At 50.4% G+C, this 23,224-nt stretch overlaps 1 protein-coding gene across 9 annotated transcripts; it reads right to left on the bottom strand.

The window, feature by feature from the left end:
* Positions 1-4,384: 4,384 nt before the first annotated feature.
* HNRNPC (heterogeneous nuclear ribonucleoprotein C) lies at positions 4,385-15,380 on the bottom strand. 9 transcript variants are annotated; one of them, XM_024223431.1, is made up of 9 exons: positions 15,287-15,380; positions 12,026-13,111; positions 7,608-7,871; positions 6,350-6,464; positions 5,773-5,820; positions 5,461-5,621; positions 5,130-5,243; positions 4,765-4,922; positions 4,385-4,684 (listed from the first exon to the last, which is right to left on the bottom strand). In XM_024223431.1, exons 3-9 carry the CDS (start codon positions 7,846-7,848, stop codon positions 4,601-4,603), a joined length of 921 nt encoding a protein of 306 aa, XP_024079199.1. In that variant the 5' UTR covers positions 7,849-7,871; positions 12,026-13,111; positions 15,287-15,380; the 3' UTR covers positions 4,385-4,600. The 9 variants fall into 9 exon arrangements, with proteins under 9 accessions (XP_024079199.1, XP_024079201.1, XP_024079200.1 ...); XM_024223433.1 differs by having other exon boundaries at positions 7,608-7,868; XM_024223432.1 differs by having other exon boundaries at positions 12,644-13,111.
* Positions 15,381-23,224: the final 7,844 nt, after the last annotated feature.

Here is a 23,224-nt window from a genome sequence, read left to right as displayed (position 1 = left end):
GTACTCCTGTTCTTTTTGCGGATACAGACTAACACGGCTGCTACTCTGAAACATGGCATTTACAGTGAGCCCACCCTTTCTAGAGCTGCTCCTGTCTCACTGTGTGCTCCTTGCTGGCTGGCCTCATACTTATTGTACTGTGCCTGTGTGGAGGTGTATGGGTGCCTGATTCCAGAGCATTCACTGAAATCTTCTGCCTCTCAGGTCTGGATTGATCTTGCTTAGAAGCTGACGGATAAGCTGGAAGGAACCATGACAGCAGCATTCTCTCAGGTAACAAAGGCATCAGCACTCAGCACCAGCCACAAGATCCTCCTGGGGCTGCAGTATCCAAGCACCAGTTCACCCTTCCAGTTTGTATGTGGGAACTGAGGCATGTACTCACCCAAGAACTTGCAGCAGGTCTGTGTCAGAGCTAGGAGTAGAACCCAGCTGTTCTGACTTCCAGATTGATGCCCTCCCAAGTAGACCATGCTGCCATCATTAGCAGCTTTCTGTGCTGGTTAGCTGTGCAATAGTGAAGGGATTGAAGCAAGGCCAGGTAGCAGCTCATGAGCACTGTGTTCCCTGGGAGATCCCAGGCTCTGTACCCACCACTTCCTCATTCCCAATCAGCAGATTCCTCCCGCATCTGTGAAATTCATCTCCTCCCATGCCAGTTTGTGGGAGGAGAGTGTTTGCCATGTCCCAGCAGCTGTCTCCACCCTCCCCTTCAAAGGTGTTCCTCAGCATCTTTCTGCAGAAAGGTCTGGGGGTTGCCTGGTTGGCCCCTGAGGCTGAGTGGCTGCATGTGCTCAGGAGCAGTCTTGTGCTGGGAGGGAGGGAGGGTGGGGGAGTTCTGGCCCACCTCTCTTCCCCCATTCTCATGCTGCTGTGTTGCTTGATAAGTGCTAGTCACCTTAGAACAGGAGTGGCCAACCTGTGGCTCCAGAGCCACAAGCGGCTCTTCAGAAGTTAATATGCAGCTCCTTGTATAGGCACCGACTCCGGGGTTGGAGCTACAGGCACCAACTTTTTAATGTGCTGGGGGGGGTGCTCACTGCTCTGCCACAGGCCCCGCCCCCTCCCCATAGCATGCCCTACCCTTGCTCCTCGCTCCCAGAGCCTCCTGCATGCCGCAAAACAGCTGATCAGGAGGGAGGGGGAGGCTGATTGGGTCTGCTGGTGGGTGGGAGATGCTGGGGGGGCTGCTGATGTATTACTGTGGCTCTTTGGCAATATACATTGGTAAATTCTGGCTCCTTCTCAGGCTTAGGTTGGCCACCCCTGCCTTAGAAACAGTGAGACACTGCTCAGATGGTCCTGAGGTGCGCAAGGCAGTGGCACACAATTCCAGGCCTCCCACTCTCAGAGCACTGGTTCCTCCAGATCCAGCAGCTGAAAATACATCCCTTTCCTTAGTGTTTCAGTGGCAAGATTAGTTGGAGCATTGTAGCCATTTGCTGCTTAGTCAAAAGTTCCCCCAAACCAGACCATTTGGGGATTTCTGTGGCATCAGGTTGGGTGGTCAGCCAGTCAATGGGCATCAATAGAGAATCTACCACAACCTTTGGTAAATTGTTCCAATGGTTAATTTAACACTTTAGGGCTAGTCTGAATTTGTTTAGCTTCAACTTCCAGCCATTGAATTGTGTTCTACCTTTCTCTGCGAGCTTGGAGAGGCCATTATTAAATACTCTATAAGTAACTACATGGAAAACAAATAATCGTTACCCCTTAACCTTCTCTTATTAATATATTCTGATTATGCAAACACATGACTCCATTAGGGTAGGAAATCATGTCACACACACCCCTTTGAAGGTAACCTATCTTGGTGCACTTAAAAGCATCAAATACTAATTGAAAATATTTTATGGTAAAACTGGTTTGCTGCATATTTCATATTCAAATTCCAAAAAGCTCTAATTTATGTCATTAACCCCAGAGTAGAATTACATGACTCTGGGTTTGGCGCTGATCCTGCAAACTCATGCACGTGAGTAACATTTTATGAACATGTGGGTGTTTAGAGGCTCTGCACCTTCTCCAGGATCTGGGCAATGCGCAGAGAATGAGCTTAAAGTCAGACATTGACAAAGGGACCATTACCTGCCAGGGATGGGAGGACTTGGGGGTAGGGTGACATACTGGAGAACAATCTCTGTGCTGACAGATGCAGTCTTTGCAAAATCACAAATAACCTTAAAGTACAAAACAAAAACACCACTATTGGTTGGGCTGCACCAAAGGGGGCTCAGCAGGCTGGAGATATAGGGCAGGGGAACAACAACTTCCCTGATGCACTGAGACCTGGCTGGGAGTGAATGTGATAAACATTGGACTTCCCATGATGCACTGCAGCAGGAAAGCACTGGCAGAAGTTAGAGACTACATTTCCCATATATGCCAACCAAGCAAGATCAGGGACAACTGAGTCCATCCAGGAAGTCCCTGGGGCATTTCACTGCTCTCCTCCCTATTTGGTGCATATATTGGAGGGCAGGGGGTGGAGATGGAAGATGACCCATGGTGCAAACTTTCTTAGATGCCCTCTTCCTATTGAAGCCCCTTTAGTGCTGCTCAAACATCCTCAAGGACCCCTGAGACACAGCAGTATTATCCCCACTGGAGCAATGAGACACAGATTCTGCAAGATGCCCTGTGTCATACAGCAAGTCTTAAGACAAGACAGGTTTGGACCTAGATCTCCTAAAGGACATTCTTCCTTACATTTTTCCCCAGAAGTGTTTTGCTCTGTACAGGTAAAGAGATGTATTTATATGAAATGGCTGTGAGAGAACTAATGAACAAACATTCTTCCCAACCACAAGACAGTTTTTCAACTTGACATAGAAAACCTGAAGTGAGAAGAACTGATGAGAAATTCTCATTTTCTGCAGCTTGAATGTGACAACAGAACTGCTGGTGGCCGTGTTGTAGCTGTCTTGGTCCCAGGCTATTAGACACACAAGGTGGGCAAGTTTTTTTTTTTTTTTTAATTGGACCTTCTGTTGGTGAAAAACAAGCTTGCAAGCTACACAGAACTCTTCTTCAGGTGACCAGTCTGTGAAAGTTTCTCTCTCTAACCAACAAAAGTTCGTCCAAAAGAGATTACCACACCCAACTTGTGTTCCTAACAACAGGACTAGGTCAGACAGAAGGTGACTGTCCTGCAATATGATGGTGTCAAAGGGTCAGGAAATGCAACCTAGGCTAATCCTATGACAGCTTCCCCAGAATTGTGCGCTTTGGTCTCCCTCAGTTATACAGTGATTTCATTGTACGCTTTAAGGGGATATTTTCATTGTTTGTGCCAGAAAGATCCTTGGGGTGGAGTGTGTCCGATTATACAGCAGAAGTCAAGAGTTAACACCTGCAGATACAGGCCTGGTGCAGTAACCAAACACTTATATGCACTTCAGGGCAAATCGGATGTTTTCCCTAAGATAGTGATGCCCAAACCCATACGCAGAAGTCTGTCTAATAATGGCTACAGAACACACAAACCCTCAGCACTAGCAGACAGAGTTCAGCTGTAAGTCATTGCCTCAGCTACCCCCAAAGGGCACAACATCCTAGGCTTGCGTGTTAGAAGAGTAAACAACATCGCAGCATTAGTGACTCACACAGAAAGTCTGCTTTGTCCTCAACTAAATCCAGTCTTTACTCAAGAGGGACAAGTTAATCAGGGAGCAGCATCCCAGAGTCCAGGGTCCATTCCACAGAAAACAGGACCAGCCCTAAACTGGGGAACGTTCGAGCAGGCAGGTCCTTACGGATGAGTTTGGAACCCAACCTGTCATGTCTCAGTCCTCACCCACCCACAGACAAGTTCTCAACATTTTAGTCTTAAAAGGGAGTGAACAATCAGATTTATGCTCCTCCCACCCCACACATACAGAGGCCCGTTTTTAACCTCAGAAAGGGTAAACTTGGTTGGAAGAGTCAAGGTGTGCGTGTCTCAAATCTGAACTGGAAGCAGCAGCCACGTCTCTTTGCTTTTCTGGTGCATATTCATTAACTATCAGGGAGCTCAAGCATTAGTGCCCCTTAATCAGGTTTTGTCCTTTGAACCTCTCATCCAGCCTGTGACTGCGACTCAGAAGACCTGGGCCTTTCCGCATCCCAGCAAACGAGGCAGCAGCCTGAGCCCAGATGATAATACGTTTGGAGAAATGATACTCAGCTCCAGGAGTAGGATATCTGCCAGCGCACAAACCCCTGGCTTGCACTATGAGACATGCATCCCCCACCAAAAACTTCTTGTGGTACATCCTGCTCCTAACTTGTCCCCTTCACCAACTGCTCTATGCCTTAATCTCCCTCCAATGTGGCAGATGCCGCTGCATATACTAGACCAGAGGGTACCCCCAGGTGGACAGATGCAGGTAGATGCACCAGGTAAAAACCATACTTTTTTTTATTGTTAAATCATAAAGGTATCAAAATTAAAAGAGGAAAATTACAGGGGATTTAACAGAACTATGGGGCGAGCCAAGGGCGTGGCGGGAGACAACACCATGAACACGTGGGCGGGCAGTGAGAAGGAGGCTGGAGAGGGGCCGGTGACAGGCTCAATCTCAGGTGGGCACCTTGCTGGGGGGGTTGCACCAGTGGCTTAGGAGTCATCTTCACCATTGGCACTGTCTCGGTCGTCCTCTCCTTCCTCCGCCTCCTTCTCGTCACCCTTGATGGATTCCAGCTGGGAGAGAGGGGACAGGAAGGGGTTAGCCACAGTGACACCCACTCTGCCCTGGCTCTCTCTGGTTTCAGGGTTCATACCTGGTCATCCCCTCGATCTTCATTATCATCATCGTCCAGCAGGTCCCCCTCCTCAGCAGAGTCATCTGCCCCAGCCTCAGACTCCATCTTCACGTTGCTCTCCTCCTTCTTCATGGAGCTGCTGCTCTGCTCCTCCTCAGACTTCTCGTTCTTCATCTCTGCAGGGGGTGAAGTTGGGTATCAGGGAAAATGCCACCCCAGGGCCTCGTGCCCACCCGCCATCCAGGGAGCTGAGGCTGCCCTGAGCAAAGCACACCCCATGGAGGGGGACGGATTCTCCCAACTCTACCACAGCTCCACACCAAGGACAAACCAACGTGGGTCCCCCGAGGGAGCCCCACGTCCTTCTCCACCCCCCCTCTCACCCGTTTGTTTACTTTGATCCTTCTCGATCTTTTCCAGGCTCTCCAGCAGCGAATCCACTTTCTGTTTGATCTGGGTCAGCTCCTTCTTAATGGTCTGGATGTCATCACCTTTCACTGAAACCCAAGAGAAGTAGGGGACTGATTGCCACTAGGACCCATCCCAACAGGGTACAGGCTGCAACCCTAACTCCGGAATGCAGGGCCTTAAGACCCCGCACAGGCAAGGGAAAGTTAGTGTCAGTACACACTACTCAGAATGGGTCTGGCACCTGCAGCCTGTCTGACCCCACCCCAGACTCCTCAAGTCAGCACTGCAGGCTCCGACACGTACATTTACCAGACTTGGAGGATGATCCTCGCTGACCACTCTTGGAATTAAAGCCACTCTTGCCTCGGCGGGAGGTGTTGCCAGAGACACGCTGGCGTTTGGAGGGCACCACAGCCCGGGCGATGGGGGGAGGTGGGGGCACACGTGCTGGGTAGCTGTACATCCTAGGAGCAGGAGGAAAACAGTGACCCCCCGAGCAACAGGAGGACCTCCATGCACCCACCTGCACACTGAGCTGCACAGTGTTACACCCCTTGAGAGATTGTGTGTGCAGTGCTAAAGCTTATCGTCATCCTCCCAGGACACTCAACGTACCTGTCATAGTAATCCCGCTGGAAATCATAGTCCAGGTCAAAGGAGGACCTGGAAAAGAAAGCCCATAAGACAGGGTCAGGATGGGCAGACAGCCTGGGGGGGGAGAGAGGGGGGAAGAGGAGAAGGAGGAGGTGATGGTGGGGAGGGACCCTGCTGAGGAAGTGGGGAAAGAGGTGCTGCTGCACCGAACCTGCTCCTCATGGAGGGAGACAGGACCCAGCAGCCCAGCCTGAGGGACTCACTGGCTTCTCAGTGTAGGTTATACACACACACGGAGCCATGCTGCAGGAGGGAGGGGTAGCTTTGCAGAGCAAACCCACCAGCACCTGTCTCTCCAGTTTGCCTACCACCCAGCTGCTACGAGCTGGGATGGGCCTGGGCAGAACCTCCCACACCCAGGGAGCCCCAGCAATTCAGACACTTGGGGCAGGGGCCTAGGCAGCCTGAGACACCCAAGGGAGGCATCTAATGTGCAGCCACTTCCCAACATCCCTCCCCACCTCTGGGAGACAGAAAGAGAGAGAAGAGGTGCCCACGCAGGGCATAAACGCGATATAAAAAACATAAGGGTCCCGACCTGACTAGAGGGGACGGAGAAGGTGGTGCAGCTACTGACCCGTACATCTCTGCTGCCGACCGCTTCACGCCTGCCTTGCCCCGGTTCACCTTCGGCTCAGCCGCCAGGTTGATATCTGGAAGAGAAGCAGACACATGCTGAGCAGACAGCCCTACTCCTCATTGATGTGAGGAACTAACAACACTTCGACTGACTGGAGCCAGGCCCATAGGGGACAGCTCCTGGATCAGAGCCACTCTCCCCCACTGGAGTGCTAGCTCTGACCAGTGCAGCTCACCGGCATAAAGTGATAGCATGATCCATGTTCCTCTCCAGCACGACTTGGTACCCAGCCCCACCAAATGGGCCATGGGGAACAGCTGGCAGTGGGGAAGCAGACACAAGCGCTCATCTACCACAGAGGCCAGGCAACGGGAAGGCTCCCCACACAGGCAAGGCTTGCCCAGAGAAAATTCCTAACTGCAGACTGTGACCACAATGTATCCAGCTTGCAACAGGGCCTGTGTGCGTCAGTGACCCAGCCACGCACTGGCAACAGGGAAAGGGGCAGATTGCATAATGGGTGCCTCAGTCTCCATAGAGCCCCACAGACATCCCCCGATTCACATCCCTGTGCCCAAGACTTCTTAAGCATACCCACCTCCCTTGACAGGTCAGCACTAGGTGTCTGTTGGCTGCTGGCCAGTGCCTGTAATAGCTTCTGAGATAAACCTGAGCCCTGGGGGAAGAGGCAGTGGCATCTCTTGTATCAGAGATCTGCAGAGGGTCAGAAACCTGCCGCTCTGAAACACACCGCCCACCCACCCCCATCCATTCCATGTTCACAGTTCTCCTGCTCCCTCCTAACTCCTATGACCAGGCACTGCAGCGGGGCACCTCAACAGCCCAACAACTAGCCAGGATGGGAGTGTTGGGTGAAGCTCACACAGAACCTGGCTGGTGATCAGCTTATCTTCTGCAGTGCGTGTGGATGGGGCAGGAGGCACAGCTAGGGGATGCCCACCAAGGGTCTGGCCAGCAATCTCCCTGGTATGGTGTGGTAGGGTTAGGGCAGACAGGAGGTGCTCACCTGGGTCCAGGCCAATGCTATCCCTGACATCTCCCAAGTATGTGAGGGTGGAGGACTGTCTGGTCTGGCTTAGGGATGCAGTCAGGAGGCGCTCACCTAGGACCTTGCACATGCTAACCCCGCGATACTTCTCGGTGTGCAGGAAGGGGTATCTAATCTGAGTTAGGGATGCAGCCAGGAGGCACTCACCTAGAACCTGGCCTGCGATCATCCGACCATCCTCCCCAGCCACAGCAGCGCGGGCATTCCGCTCGTTGACGTACTGCACGAAGGCAAAGCCCTTGTGCACAGAGCAGCCCACAATTTTGCCGTACTTGGAGAAGATAGCCTCCACGTCAGACTTCTTCACCACCAGCGTGTTGAGATTCCCGATGAATACGCGCGAGTTCATGGAGCGCGGGTCTGTCTTGTTGGTGACGTTGCTGGCCATGGCTCACGCGCAGCACGGACCTGCTGGGGTGGGGAGAGCTGGTCAGAGGGACAGTCACAAAAATGAACACACCCCATCTCCCTGCATCTCGAAGCCAGGTCCTGTCTCCACTGCCTTCCATCCGGGCATCCAAGTGCTTTAGGACGAGGGACCGCGATCTCAGAACCTCCAGTCACAGCACAAGGCAGGACTCTCACCATTAGACTTGGGTGAGCAGAGGGAAGGCCTGTCCATGGCTACAGAGTGATCCAGTGCCAGGGACAGCCAGATCCACCCCCTTTTAGAACTACCATTGTACAAGGCACTGGTGAGAGCTCATCTGGAATATGTGCAATTCCAGTCTCCCAAGTTTAAGAAAGATGCAGTCAAACTGGAACAGGTGCAGAGAAAGCCTGCTAGGATGATCAGATGAATGGAAAACCTACCTTATGAGGGGAGACTTAAGGCACTTGCCTCATTTAGCCTAACAAAGTGAAGCCTGAGGGGAGATGTGACTGATCTCTATAAATACACCAGAGGGATAAACACCAGGAAGGAAGGAGTTATTTTAATTAAGGGCCAATGTTGGCACAAGAACAAATGGCTATAAACTGGCCATCAACAAGTTTAGGACTGAAATGAGACAAAGGTTTGTAACCATCATAGGATTGAAGTTCTGGAAGACCATAAGAACGGCCATACTGGGTCAGACCAAAGGTCCATCTATCCCAGGATCCTGTCTTCCGACAATGGCCAATGCCAGATGCCCCAGAGGGAATGAACAGAAGAGGTAATCAGCAAGTGATCCATCCCGTCGCCCATTCCCAGCTTCTGGCAAACAGAGGCTAGGGACACCATCCCTGCCAATCCTGGCTAATAGCCATTGATAGACCTATGCTCCATGCATTTATCTAGTTCTTTTTTGAACCCTGTTATAGTCTTGGCCTTCACAACATCCTCTGGCAAGGAGTGCCACAGGTTGACTATGCATTGTGTGAAAAAATACTTCCTTTTGTTTGTTTTAAACCTGCTGTCTATTAATTTCATTTGGTGGCCCTTAGTTCTTGTGTTACGAGTAAATAACACTTCCTTATTTACTTTCTCCACACCAGTAATGATTTTATAGACCTCTATCATATCCCCCCAGTCATCTTTTCCAAGCTGAAAAGTCCCAGTCTTATTAATCTCTCCTCATACAGCAGCCGTTCCAAATCCCTAGTTATTTTTGTTGCCCTTTTCTGAACCCTTTCCAAGTCCAATATATCTTTTTTGAGATGGGGCAACCACATCTGCACACAGTATTCAAGATGTGGGCATACCATGGATTTATATAGAGGCAATATGATATCTTCTGTCTTACTATCTATCCTTTTCTTAATGATTCTCAACATTCTGTTCGCTTTTTTGACTGCCGCTGCACATTGAGTGGATGTTTTCAGGGAACTATCCACAATGACTCCAAGATCCCATGCCAAGGGAAGCAGTGGAGGCAAAAAAAAAAAAACCTACTTTGTTTCAAGACTGAGCTTTACAAGTTTAATAGAAGTGATGATATGAGGCTGCCTACATTGGCAAAAGGCCCATCTGTGACTTCTATTAGCAAATATCCCCAACAGTCAGAAATGAAACACTAGAAGGGGAGGGTTGAGTTACTACAGAGAATTCTTTCCCAGGTGTCTGCCTGGTGGGTCTTGCCCACATGCTCAGAGTCTAAACACCATATTTGGGGTCAGGAAGTAATTTCCACCCAGAACAGATTGGCAGAGACCGGGGGGGGATTGCACCTGCCTCTGCAATGTGGAACACGGGTCATTTGATAGTTTGAACTAAAGTAAATGGTGGATTCTTTGTAACTTGAAGTCTAAGTCAAGATTTGAGGACTTCAGTAGCTCAGCCAGAGGTTTCAGGCCTATTACAGGAGCATATAGGTGAGATTCTATAGCCTGATGCGCATGAGGTCAAGCTAGATCATCATGATTGTTTCTTCTGTCCTTCAAGTCTATGAAGAACACTGTGTATACAAGCCCCCAGAGCATCTGTTGCTGCAGAAGACACTATAATACCTACAGAGAGGAGAGGCCCAACACCTAGCCCTAGGCACTTGCCTAGCTCTCCAACTTTTCCTGACCCTGGAATACAGCCAGTGCCAGACCCAGTCACATAGGGCTCCGTCTGTCCCGGAATCACCTGGCAGCAGCCACCACCTCAGAGGAAAGGGCTAAGAAACCCCGCAGCAGGCAGTTCCCCCCCCTCCCCAGCCCCCACAGTTCTGGGTCAATCCAGAGTCTGAAGGAGGAAAGCTTAGATCCCTTCCACCCTTGGTTTTAGGATGGGATTTCCAAAAGGAGCCTAGGAGTTTGGGACATGGGCAATAGCCCCCCTCAGTACTTTTGGCTATCCCAGTCTTAACCCCGGCTAATGGAACTCTGGATGAACATGCCCAATCTGCCTGGACCCTACAACCATGTGATGGGGAGTTCCACTGGCTATGTGTCCATGGCATGAAACGATTTCCTTTTTAGTAGCATCACACTAGCTGCCTTTCAATTTCATTAACTCTGCCCTTGGTTCAGTAATGCGACTGCTGATCTACCAGCTGTTGTTGTGTAACCCTCCATTCTCTCCCCTCTACGAGGAGCCGTCCCAATCTCTTTGCGAAGCAGACAGGCTGGATGTGAACGAGCAGCCCTATCTTGGCTCATGTGGACCCCTGGACCCTTTCTCCCAGCAGGCCATTTCCATACTGGGAGTGGTGAGGGGCTGGACAGTCTTCATGCAGATCCTGCCTTGTGCTCCACTCCAGCCAATTCAGACCAAGGAGGCAGAGTGACCTTCTCTGGGTCACCCAGTGACATAGGGGCTCACCTCAGACCCAAGCATTCACCAAGTGCTCTCCCTCCCTGACATTCTGTGCATGCCTTCCCAGCTGCCCTACAGACAAGAAGCCGTTCATGAAAGAGCAATGACTTGCCCCTTCTGATGGAGACAGGCACAGAATATGATGGGCATAGGGCAGTATACAGGCACTGTGCATCAGTGGTATGAGGCAGGGATCAGCATGGGGGCCATGCTGCATGACATGAAGATGGAGCACAGCTTTATTTCTACTTGCCTCTAATAAAGGGGATGTTCTCTCATGGAGCTGCAGGGGGCTGGCAGGGGAAGGGAACAGAGGTCTGGAAGACTTCTTGAGAACTGTCCCCCATCTCTCAGGATGGGATTCACCCTTTACACTCAACTCTGCTGCAAAGAAGATTGTTGCCCCCCACACAAACAGCCCCACTCCCCAAAAGGCCAAGGCATTGGGGGCTGGTGAGTTAACACACCTGCATTTCGACAGCCAGACAGAGCATCTGCCAGGGGCTCAAGGACCATACAATGAACATGGCGCCAGTGGCAGTCCCTGCTGCAGGAGCCCTTGGACTAAAGTAGCAGGGGCAGCTGCAAGTCAGGATTGAGGGGCCTCAGCAGAGCTTGGTGAGGACTCCAGGACTTGAGAGCATGTCACTGAATGGTGAGGTCAGCATGCTCCATCCCCACAGGTGGTTCAACCCCCCGCTGCTTTTGCACATACCAACCACAGACAAGAAAAGAGAGAACAACCTACATACAGCTCTAGCGAGACCCCATCTGGGACCTGGCGCTCAGGTCCAAGACCCTCAAACCCAAAGGCCTCCGGTCCCAGAGCAGGGAGGGGAGAGTCCCTCTATACACAGGTTCAGAAGATCCCACCTGGGATCCTGTGCTCAGCTTCGGGCTCCTCACTGGGAGGGACATCTGAGGAGAACAGCAGAAGGGTTCATGGATGCTGGAAGGCTGCACGTCTGGGGCAGCTGAGCCTAATTGTGTGTTGAGAACAGGATTTCCATGGCTTCCCTTCCTCGGTCTCTCTCAAACCCAGAACTCTTCTCGTGACGCAGCTTTTGGAAGTGGAAATGTGACCACACTTACACAGCCTGCTTAGTTATCACGGCTGATCTTTCCCCTCCCACCACCAGAGTCACATGACCATGGCCCTTACCATGGCAGTACCCCCACACCCTGCAGCTCTGCTAATGCATGTCTCTGCAGCAAGCAAACCTTGGACCACGCCTGAGATACAACACTGGCACCCACAACAATGCCTCCTCCATGCCAGGGCCTTTAGTTCTGGCTGCTGAAGCTTGCAATAAAACCTATTGGCCCTCACACCTCTTACCATGGCCCAGGATGGGTTTGTATCTGCGCCGCACGTGGTACCACCAGCTGCCGCTGCTGCTCCAGGCTGGGTTTCCATGTCGTTGTGGTGGGTTGTTTGTGAGGGAAGGACGGTGTAGAGGAAGAGCAGGAGGAGGGTTTGGGGGTCAAAGGAGGAGAGGGGCTGTTTGGGGAAGGGCCATTGCTATCAGGAGCGATCAGCACCACAGACATCATATTGCAGCAACAGTTTAAAAATTGTACAAATGAAAGATTAAAAATAAAAAATAAAAAATAAAAAAATAAAAAAAATACAGACTTCCAGAGATGTTCTAAAACAATTCAGGAGAAACCAGGTCCCGCTCTCAGCAGCCAGGCAGTCAGGGGGGAAAAAAAAGAGTTAGCGTGATCAATCCACTTTAAAAATTTAAAAACCTTCCACAGTCAGGAACACTCAGAAAAACTCGATTTCATCCGGTTAAAAATCAGCAGTGTCATTATCATCACCATCAGCAACATATCAGCATAGTCAAGTCATCAGCATTATAGTAGTATAATAGTAATAGTAACTAGCAACAACAATAAAAAGGAAATCAGTGGAAAGGCAGGAAAAATGGAAAAAAAAATTGGAATAACTTACTGTAGCTGAAGATCAAAAAAATCTCACTGTAAAAAAACAAAAATAAAAATAGCCCAGATTAGAAAAACGGGAGGTGCCAAAAGGTCAAGTCAGCAACGATCATTTCTGTTCTCTCCCTCTCTCTCTCTGTTCCAGCCACGGTTACCACAGAACCGCCTGGGGAGAGCTCTCGGTAGGAGACAATCACAGCCCTTTGCACATCATCATTTCACTCTAAAAATACCCGAGAGGTCAGCTCATGAGGGGCGAAAAGGCTCCTCATCTACCCCAGCTGCTGCAGAAAAAAATAGAGATAGAGACTTTAAAAATTACATCTTAAATCCAGCTCCAGTTTGGCGCAGGGAGCGCTAGGCCACGGGGACACCGTTAAAATGGCTCTATAAAATTGGGAGGTGTGCGTGTGTGGGGAGGGGGGGTTAAAACGAAGCTGAGCTCCAGTGAGAAGGGATGGGGTTTCGCCTCGCTGCCCTGTGAAAGGAGAAGGGACAGATTGAGTCAGGGTTCCTCAGAAACACTGCACGCATCTCCCACTCGCCCACCAAGAGACCTGCCTACCTCCCAGGGGGCCGCAAGCTCACAGATGCCCTGGCTCAATTAGGTTTCTGGGTGCGATGAAACATGTCTCCATCTTAATCTCTCTGCTTCTCCCTATCGCCAAAGAAGCAGCTCAGATGACTTGTGAGCACAGACACTTGTGAGCTTGTGGCAGGAGGCAGCTTCAAGTGGGGGTGCATCATGTTCACACACCATGAGGCAATGAGAGCGAAGGGAAGGAGAACATACATATGCTGGAGCCAATCCTGAGAGGACGGGGAGAGGAACCTGCAAGTCAGTTAACTGGAACTCCAGGAATGTGGGGGGTTTGAGGCACTACAACCTCCTGGGGTTGGAAGAAAATAGCCCCTTCCTGTCCCTGTCAGGTATTACAGAAGGCAGCTTGCTACTGGAAAAGGGGATGAGGCTGCCTTCTCTCTCTCTCTGAAGAGACCAGCATTAGATATAGCTGGAGATGGGATACCAGGCCAGGTGGGCCCACTGCCCTGTGGCCTGAGGGGCCATGGATATGATGTGAAAGAAATACCAGTCTACATGGGTCCATCTATCTGATCCAACATGAAAGGGGATGGGGAGGATCCCAGGGTAGATGAGACCATTACCACACTCGTTCAGAACAGACAGAGAAAGTGGATTAGATGTGCAGAAGTGTACTGGGGGAGACATTGGGAGAGGAAGTGTCCTGTGCCTTTAGTATACACTGCCACCACACGCTCCCCCGGCATGGTTCAGGGACAGCCTGAACTGCAGGGTCCGCGCTACCCCAACATAAGTCACACTGTAAGTCACTCTCTCCTTCAAATCATCTCTGATCACTAGGAATAAGGCAGAGTCCCAGCCTACAGCATAGGGGGACAGGATCCTCTCACTCTCACCTATTGCTATGTTTATTAAACAACAAGAATGTCTACATGAGGCCATGCCTCTAGGATTTGAGCTCCACAAGTTGTTTCCCCAGCCCACTGCCACCCAAGAGAGGTGGTGTGATAGCGGGGAGGCTGACACTCTGGTTTGGAGTCACAACAGACACCAAACGCCTGCTGTTTCACACAAGGTTTGGTTACCTCATATGTAGATACACACACAGAGTACTGATTTGCATCAGCTGCCCAAATCCCTGCAGTGATGTTTGTGCACAGGGACCATTTACAGACACTTCTTGAACCAGAGATGATAAGGGGGTTAAGTGTGTGGCCCCTCCCTGCCATGTGAGTACCATGGCAAGTGTTCCCAACAAAGCGTGTTTTTTTTGTGGGAGGGTACATGTGCCAGCCGATCCTGATCATGGAGGCAGTCTGTGCACCCTCATGCCCCCCACCACCACAGGCGCATCTGGGCTCCCTCCATCTGACATCCTGGGGGGAGGAGAGAGCACCCCCGCCCAGACACCCCTCCCGCCAACCTCCAGGTCTCAGCCATCTCAGCCACGGGGATCAGCACAAAGGGGGATGCGTGTGGGGTTAGCCCTCCTCCCCCTGCAAGGGGACACTGGTTTCTCCTGGGGCTGGAGGGAACATACCAAGGGAGTTATCGCAAGTTCCGGCACTCCCCCACAATCCTACTCGCTAGGACGTACCATTCCCCCCCCCCCGGGGGGGGGCGCCTGAGGCAGGATATTTACTCTACCAGTTATCCCGAACTCCCCCGTCCCGCCTATCCTGGTCTCCGAGTTCCGGGGAGGAAAGTGAGGTTTTGTTTCGGCAGCGCCATTCCCCCCCCCCCCCGAAGAGGAGACTCTCCCCCCCTGGAACAGACCATTATCTCACCCCCATTTCCGACACTGGCCTTCCCAAAGAAAAGGATCATTTCCCTCCCCCGGGCCGCACCATTATGGGGGGGAGATGTCCTCCCACCCGCTATTACCGGAGAGGAATGTGTGTCCCCCACCCGGGGCCCGGGACGCGCACCATTACTGGGGGAGGAGATTGTGCGTGTCGCCGTCCCCCGCTCCAGGGCCGCACCATTCCCGCGAGGGGGGCCATGTGTGTGCCGAGCCCCTCCCCCGCACCGTCACTGGGGAGGGTGAAGCCTCCCGGGCCAGGACCGCACCATTAACCCCCAGGAAAGGCTCGCGAACGACTCACTCACCGCTAGACCCCAATACAGCTCCGCGTCACGCTCACTATCTCTCCGCGGCCGCCTCACTCCGAGCTCCTCACAAAATGGCGTCCACGCCGCCCTCTGCGCCGCGCAGCCCGGACTTATCTGTGCCCGCCCCCTTCACGCCTCCATTGGAGGGCGGGAAACCCCCTTCTCAGCAGTAATTGGCTAGTATGGAAGTCGAGCACAATATTGGCCAATGAGAGCAAAGAGAGTGAGGGCGAGGCTAGGAGTGGCTCTGCCCCTTTCTCCCGCATGCGACGGAAAAAAAGATAACGATTGGATGAGGAACGTGTCACTCCCTGAACCAGCTCCAACTTTCTATTCTGACTGGCCTGTCATTCTCCCCCGTCTCTATTACATTTTCCTTTCTGATTGGATGAACAACTCATCAGACCCCGCCCTAGCCTATAGGCCTCTGTGATTGCTCTGCTTTTGTCCTCATTGGTTGGCTGCCATGTCTGTCACTCTAAGACATTTCAACTCTTATAAGCCACAATCGAGGAAGAGGCGGGATCAACTGTGTCTGATTGACTGAAAGGGCTCCATGGCGGCGGAATTGCATCCGGGGCCTGCGCCCTGATGCCTTCCCATTGGTCACAGTGGGGATGATGACGATTCTGTTTCCTCGCGTTGTCATTGGTGAGCGAAGGTGCCCCCGGTCCTGCTGTGGGAACGGCTAGCGGCGAACGCGCGGGAGCGGGTAGGTCGTGCTTCCGCCAATCAGCGCCGGGCCGCTCCCTTCCCGTAACGGTGATTGGCCGCTTTGAAACCGACCCTGTCAAATCAACAGCCGCCAGAGGCCGATTTTCGGGTGGGGAGGGGCTAGAGAGGAGCGGAGCTGGGAGGCCTTGAGCGAAAGTGGAGGGGCAAGAGGCAGAGGGATGGGGCTGAGACAGAGCCGGGCGGGGGCAATGAACTGAGGCGGGGAGGGGCTGAGGTGGGAAGAGCCAGCTGTGCCCTTCCCCCAGGGCCTGACTCAGCGGGCTGGTTTCGGGGTGCAGACCCCCCTCCCCACATAGCATCATAGACCTGGAAGGGACAGTGAGAGGTCACTGAGTCCAGTCCCCTGCACTCGTGGCAGGACTAAGTATTACCTAGACCATCCCTGACAGGTGTTTGTCCAGCTTTCTCTTAACAATCTCCAATGAGGGCGATTCCACAGCCTCCCGACACAATTTGTTCCAGTGCTTAACCACCCTGACAGGAAGTTTTTCCTAATGTCCTAAGCCTCCCTTGCTACAATTTAAGCCCATTGCTTCTTGTCCCATCCTCAGGTTAAGAAGAACAATTCTTCTCCGTCTTCCTTGTAACAACCTTTTTTGTACTTGAAACTGTTATGTCCCCTCTCACTCTTCTCTTTTCCAGACTGAACAAACTCAATCTTTCCTCATAGGTCATATTTTCTAGACCTTTAATAATTTTTGTTGCTCTTCTCTGGACTTTTTCCAATATTTGTCCACATCTGGCGCCCAAAACTGGACACAATACTCCAGTTGAGGCCTAATCAGCACAGAGTACAGCAAAAGAATTACTTCTTGTGTCTTACTTACAACACTCCTGCTAATACATGCCAGAATGATGTTTGCTTTTTTTTGCAACAGCGTTACACTGTTGACTGTTTAGCTTGTGATCCACTATAACCCCCAGATCCCTTTCAGCAGTATTCCTACCTAGGCAGTCATTACCCATTTTGTATGTGTGCAACTGATTGTTCCTTCCTAAGTGGAGTACTTTGCATTTGTCCTTATTGAATGTAATCCTATTTTCTTCAGACCATTTCTCCAGTTTGTCCTGATCATTTTGAATTTTAATCCTAGTCTCCAAAGCACTTACAACCCCTCCCAGCTTGATATTGTCCGCAAACTTTATAACTGTACTCTCTATGCCATTATCTAAATCATTGATGAAGATATGGAACAGAACCAGACCCAGAACTGATCCCCGCGGGACCTCACTCATTATGCCCTTCCAGCATGACTGTGGACCACTGATTACTCTCTGGGAACAATTTTCCAACCAGTTATGCACCCACTTTATAGTAGCTCCATCTAGGTTGTATTTCCCTAGTTTGTTTATGAGAAGGTCATGCGAGACAGTATAAAAAGTCTAACTAAAATCAAGATATACCATGTCTACCACTTCCCCCCATCTACAAGGCTTGTTACCCTGTCAAAGAAAGCTATCAGGTTGGTTTGACAGGATTTGTTCTTGACGAATCCATGCTGACTGTTATTTATCACATTATCTTCTCAGTGTTTGCAAATTGATTGCTTAATTATTTGTGTGACGGGTTCGGCCACAGAGACCCCCTTGGGACTGTCACCTGATGGCGCTGAGACTACCTCTGAGCCCGTTTTCTAGAACCCTGCCTTGTTGAGCCAGACACGCCAGTCTGCTCCAACACAGACCCAGGGTCTGAACCACACGCCACAAAGCTGCAGACTTACCTGAAAACGGCTTAAGAAGTGCTCCTGTCTCCAGCACCCAGACACCCAGCTCCTAATGGGATCCAAACCCCAAATGAATCTGTTTTACTCTGTATAAAGCTTATACAGGGTAAACTCATAAATTGTCCACCCTCTATAACAATGATGGAGAGAGATGCACAGCTGTTTGCTCCCCCAGGTATTACTTACTTACTTACTTTGGGGTGATTAATAAGCAAAAGTGATTTTATTAAGTATAAAAAGTAGGATTTAAGTGGTTCCAAGTAATAACAGACAGAACAAAGTAAGTTACCAAGCAAAATAAAACAAAATATGCAAGTCTAAGCCTAATACATTAAGAAACGGATTACAGATAAAATCTCACTCTCAGAAATGTTCCAATAAGTTTCTTTCACAGACTGGACTCCTTCCTAGTCTGGGCCCAATCCTTTCCCCTGGTACAGTTCTTGTTCACTCCAGCTCAGGTGGTAACTAGGGGATTTCTCATTACTGGAACCTCCTTTGTTCAGTTCCACCCCCTTATATAGCTTTGGCACAAGGCAGGAATCTTTTGTCCCCTGGGTCCCCACCCCTCCTTCTAAATGGAAAAGCACCAGGTTTAAGATGGATTCCAGTACCAGGTGACATAGTCACATGTCCTTTGAGACCCCAAGCCTTCATTCTTCCTGGCCTGACTCACAGGAAGGCTTGCAAGTAAACAACTACAACCAATTGTCCTGGTTGATGGGAGCCATCTAGATTCCAAACCACCATTAATGGCCCCCACTTTGCATAATTACAATAGGACCTCAGAGTTATATTTCATATTTCTAATTTCAGATACAAGAATGATACATTTATACAAATAGGATGATCACACTCAGTAGATTATAAACTTTGTAATGATACCTTACAAGAGACCTTTTGCATGAAGCATATTCCAGTTACATTATATTCACACTCATTAGCATATTTTCATAAAATCATATGTAGTGCAATGTCACAATTTGCTCTATTATCTTTTTGGGTACAGAAGTTAAGCTGACTGGTCTGTAATTCCCCAGGTTGTCCTTATTTCCCTTTTTTGTAGATGGGCACTATATTTGCCCTTTTCTAGTCTTCTGGAATGTCTCCCGTCTTCCATGACTTTTCAAAGATAATTGCTAATGGCTTAGATATCTCCTCAGTCAGCTCCTTGGGTATTCTAAGATGCATTTCATCAGGCCCTGGTGATTTGAAGACATCTAACTTATCTAAGTAATTTTTGACTTGTTCTTTCCCTATTTTAGACTCTGATCCTACCTCATTTTCACTGGCATTCACTATGTTAGACATCCAATCGTCACCAAACTTCTTGGTGAAAACCAAAACAAAGAAGTCATTAAGCACCTCTGCCATTTCCACATTTTCTGTTATTGTCTTTCCCCCCTCATTGAGTAATGGGCCTACTCTGTCCTTGGTCTTCCTCTTGCTTCTAATGTATTTGTAGAATGTTTTCTTGTTTCCCTTTATGTCCCTAGCTAGTTGGATCTTGTTTTGTGCCTTGGCTTTTCTAATTTTGTCCCTACATACTTGTGTTATTTGTTTATATTCATCCTTTGTAATTTGACTGAGTTTCCACTTTTTGTAGGACTCTTTTTTTAGTTTTAGAACATTGAAGATCTCCTGGTTAAGCCAGTGTGGTCTCTTGCCATACCTTCTATCTTTTCTACACAGTGGGATAGTTTGCTCTTGTGCCCTTAATAATGTCTCTTTGAAAAACTGCCAACTTCTTCAATTGTTCTTCCCCTTAGACTTGCTTCCCATGGGATTTTACCTACCAAATCCCTGAGTTTGCTAAAGTCGCCTCCTTGAAATCCATTGTTTTTATTTTGCTGTTCTCCCTCCTACCATTCCTTAGAATCATGAACTCTACCATTTCATGATCACTTTCACCCAAGTTGCCTTCCACTTTCAAATTCTCAACCAGTTCCTCCCTATTTGTCAAAATTAAATCTAGAACAGCCTCCCCCCAGTAGCTTTCTCCACCTTCTGAAATAAAAAAATTTCTCGAATACATTCCAAGAACTTGCTGGATAATCTGTGCCCTGCTGTGTTATTTCCCCCAACAGATGTCTAGGTAGTTGAAGTCCCCCATCACCACCAAGTCCTGTGATTTGGATCATTTTGTTATTTTAAAAAAAAAAGCCTCATCCATCTCTTCTTCTTGGTTTGGTAGTCTGTAATAGACCCCTACCATGACATCACCCTTGTTTTTTACCCCTTTTATCCTTACCCAGAGACTTTCAACAAGTCTGTCTCTTATTTCTATCTCAACCTCAGTCCAAGTATATACATTTTTAATATATAAGGCAACACCTCCTCCCTTTTTTCCCTGCCTGTCCGTCCTGAGGAAGCTGTATCCTTCTATACCAATATTCCAGTCATGTGTATTATCCCACCAAGTCTCCATGATGCCAACTATGTCATAGTTGTGTTTATTTACTAGTATTTCGAGTTCTTCCTGCTTATTCCCCATACTTCTCACATTAGTATACAGACATTTAAGATACTGATTTGATTCCCTTCCCTCCCCCCCCCCCCCAGTTCTGAATTGTCTCTCCCTTATTTCTGCTATAACAGCCCATGCTCCCCCCAGATTCCGACCCTTCTCCCAGGTCTCCATGTTTTTGACTTATTTGTGGGCTTTGGTCACCTGCCCCCGTTGAACCTAATTTAAAGCCCTCCTCATGAGGTTAGCCAATCTGTAGCCAAATATGCTCTTTCCCTTCCTCAACAGGTGGATCCCATCTCTGTTTAGCAGTCCTTCTTCCTGGAACAGCATCCCGTGGTCAAGGAAGCTGAAGCCTTCCTGGTGACACCATCCTCGCAGCCAGGCGTTCACCTGCAGGATGCATCTGTCTCTGCCTGGGCCCCTACTGGGGTGACCAGACAGCAAGTGTGAAAAATCGGGATGGGGGTGGGGAATAATAGGAGCCTATATAAGAAAAAGACCCCAAAATCGGGACTGACCCTATAAAATCAGGACATCTGGTCACCCTAGCCCCTACCCTTGACTGGAAGGACTGAAGAGAACACCACCTGTGCTCCCAACTCCTTCACCCTTACTCCCAGAGCCCTGTAGTCACTTCTGATCTGCTGAGGGTCATACCTCGCAGTATCATTAGTGCCCACATGGATGAGCAGCATGGGGTAGTAGTCAGAGGGCCGGATGATCCTCAACAATCCCTCCATAACATCTCAGAACAGGCCCCTGGCAGACAGCATACCTCCCGGGATGCCATGTCAGGGCAACAGATGGGTGCCTCCATCCCCCTCAGAAGTGTCTCCAACCACCCCTACCCTACGTTTCCTCCTGGGAACGGTGGCTGTGATCCTCCCAGCCTTGGGGGTACATGGCTTCTCCTCTTCAACCTTTGGGGATGATTCCTCATCACTCGTTGCGAGGGCAGCATAACGGTTCTCCATCACCATAATGGGTGGGTTGGGAGTAGGGGTGGAGCACTGCCTGCTGTCAGAAGTAACCAGCAGACTCCCTGTATCAGAGTCTTCTCCTCCTCTGGGGGCATGACAGCAGTCCTGTCTAGCTGGATAGCGTCCTCACCCTTGGAAGTCTCCATATGAATACTGTCAGTGGATTCCTCCTGTGCACGGATGCTCCTCAGTCTAGCCACCTCCTCCTCCTGTAGCTCTTCCACCTCCTTCCTGAGAGATTCCACCAGCGGGCACCTTTCACACTGGATGGTCCCCCCAGCCTGGTTTTCTGAGAGTGGGAAATGCAGGCCACAGTTTCTGCAAATCCACACCAGGATCTGCGTAGAGGCATTCATGGTTAGGTTCTCTGTCTGGATACAGGCACAGGTGGAGGAGATAGGAGCAGTGTTGGCACTGGCGATGCGGCCCTTCCGAACCATAGCGATGTTATCTTGTCTCCCTCCTACAAGCTCCCTCTCTCAAACACCCCTGTTTGTTTGCGGTCCCCTGTTCACTAGTTCCCCTTGGTCGCTTAGCCTCTGGCTTTTAAGGCCTTCCCTCCTAGGTCAGCCCTACCCCCTCGTTAATCACACAGTGGGAGGGTGATCACAAGGCTGATCAAGGATGATCAAGGGAACAAAGGCTCAAACTGTCCCCAAACACACAATCCCAGTTGACCTTGTAACTGAAATAACCTGAAAGACAATGAAAAATACAAACAGCCCAAGAAACTCACTCACCCCAAGGTTAGTACTCGCACCTTGTTCCTTTGCCCTCTCTCAAACTCCCCTGTTTGCAGTCCCCTGTTCACTAGCTTGAACACAGAATCTGGGTGGCCAACTCTCTGTTGGGCAGGGGCTGCACGACATCCCATAGCCTGCCACAGAGTCACTGCCAGGTCGGCCTGCGCTGCCCAACGGGAGAGACCCTCCAGGGGGAAGGAATAGGGATCCTCCCAATCCCACCCCAAAATCATGGGGAGACCAGAAGCCAATAAAGCTTCCTCCCTGCCCCTTTCCCTGGGGGGAAGCCATGGCCCTTTGCACAGGAGAGGGGGGCTGCATGGAGCTGTATGAGATAGCGGTCTTAAGCAGGGAGCCAGCAGTGCTCCCCACTGCCAGGATGGATGAGGAGGTGTCTGCTCAGTGGGCAACACCAGTAGTAGATACATGTAGGGTTCAGTGCAGCTTTGAGCCATTTCAGACACTGTGCCCTCTGCAGCAGTCATCTGGCCTTCACTTCACAACAGCGCTATCTAGGTCCTGACACATGACCGCATCCCCTACCAACAGCATGTCCCAGATACCCCCATCCCACTCCATCACCACACAGTGCAGCTCATTCCAGGAAGACAGGGAGATTCAGAAGCAAAGGAGAACACATTTAGTGGGCAGATGAGGGAGGCTGCTCCATCCAGTGTAGGAGGAAGCCCTCACCCGCCCACTCTCAGTTAGGAGGTGGCCAGTGTCAATAAGCAGAGGTTAGCGACCTGGATTTTATTCAGACTGGTACATTTAATTGTATTTCCCTGACAGAGGGCTGCTGTAACAGGAGAGGGCAGCAGACCAGGACCCACCTTAGGTCTGTCTCTGCCATCCCCCTTTGTGGGACACATTTTACCCTCCCCCAAGTAGGAGGGGTGAAAGGTCTGGCTTGGAGGATTTCAGCCTGGCTGCTTCAGGCTCCAGCCACCCCAGAAGGAAGATTCTTTCACAGAACTTCCAGCCCTGATTTGTTATGAGGGTGGTGGTGGTTGGTTTAAAAATAAGGATTTGGCAAGACAATGTGTGTGGGGGACCGGTGGTGCCACTTTACAGCACTCAGGATGAGAGAGAGATGGGCAAAGGGGAGGCACTGCCAGAGGATAGACCAGTGGTTCTCAAACTGGGGCTGCCGCTTGTGTAGGGAAAGCCCCTGGCTGGCTGGGCCGGTTTGTTTACCTGCCGGGTCCGCAGGATCAGCCGATCGCAGCTCCCACTGGCCGCGGTTCACCGCTCCAGGCCAATGGGGGCTGCGGGAAGCG

This window comes from Terrapene carolina, unplaced genomic scaffold (genome assembly GCF_002925995.2).
Source record: "Terrapene carolina triunguis isolate 2854851 unplaced genomic scaffold, T_m_triunguis-2.0 Scaffold868, whole genome shotgun sequence".
Classification (NCBI taxonomy): Eukaryota; Metazoa; Chordata; order Testudines; family Emydidae; genus Terrapene; species Terrapene triunguis.
This window is presented reverse-complemented; position numbering and strand designations above follow the sequence as displayed.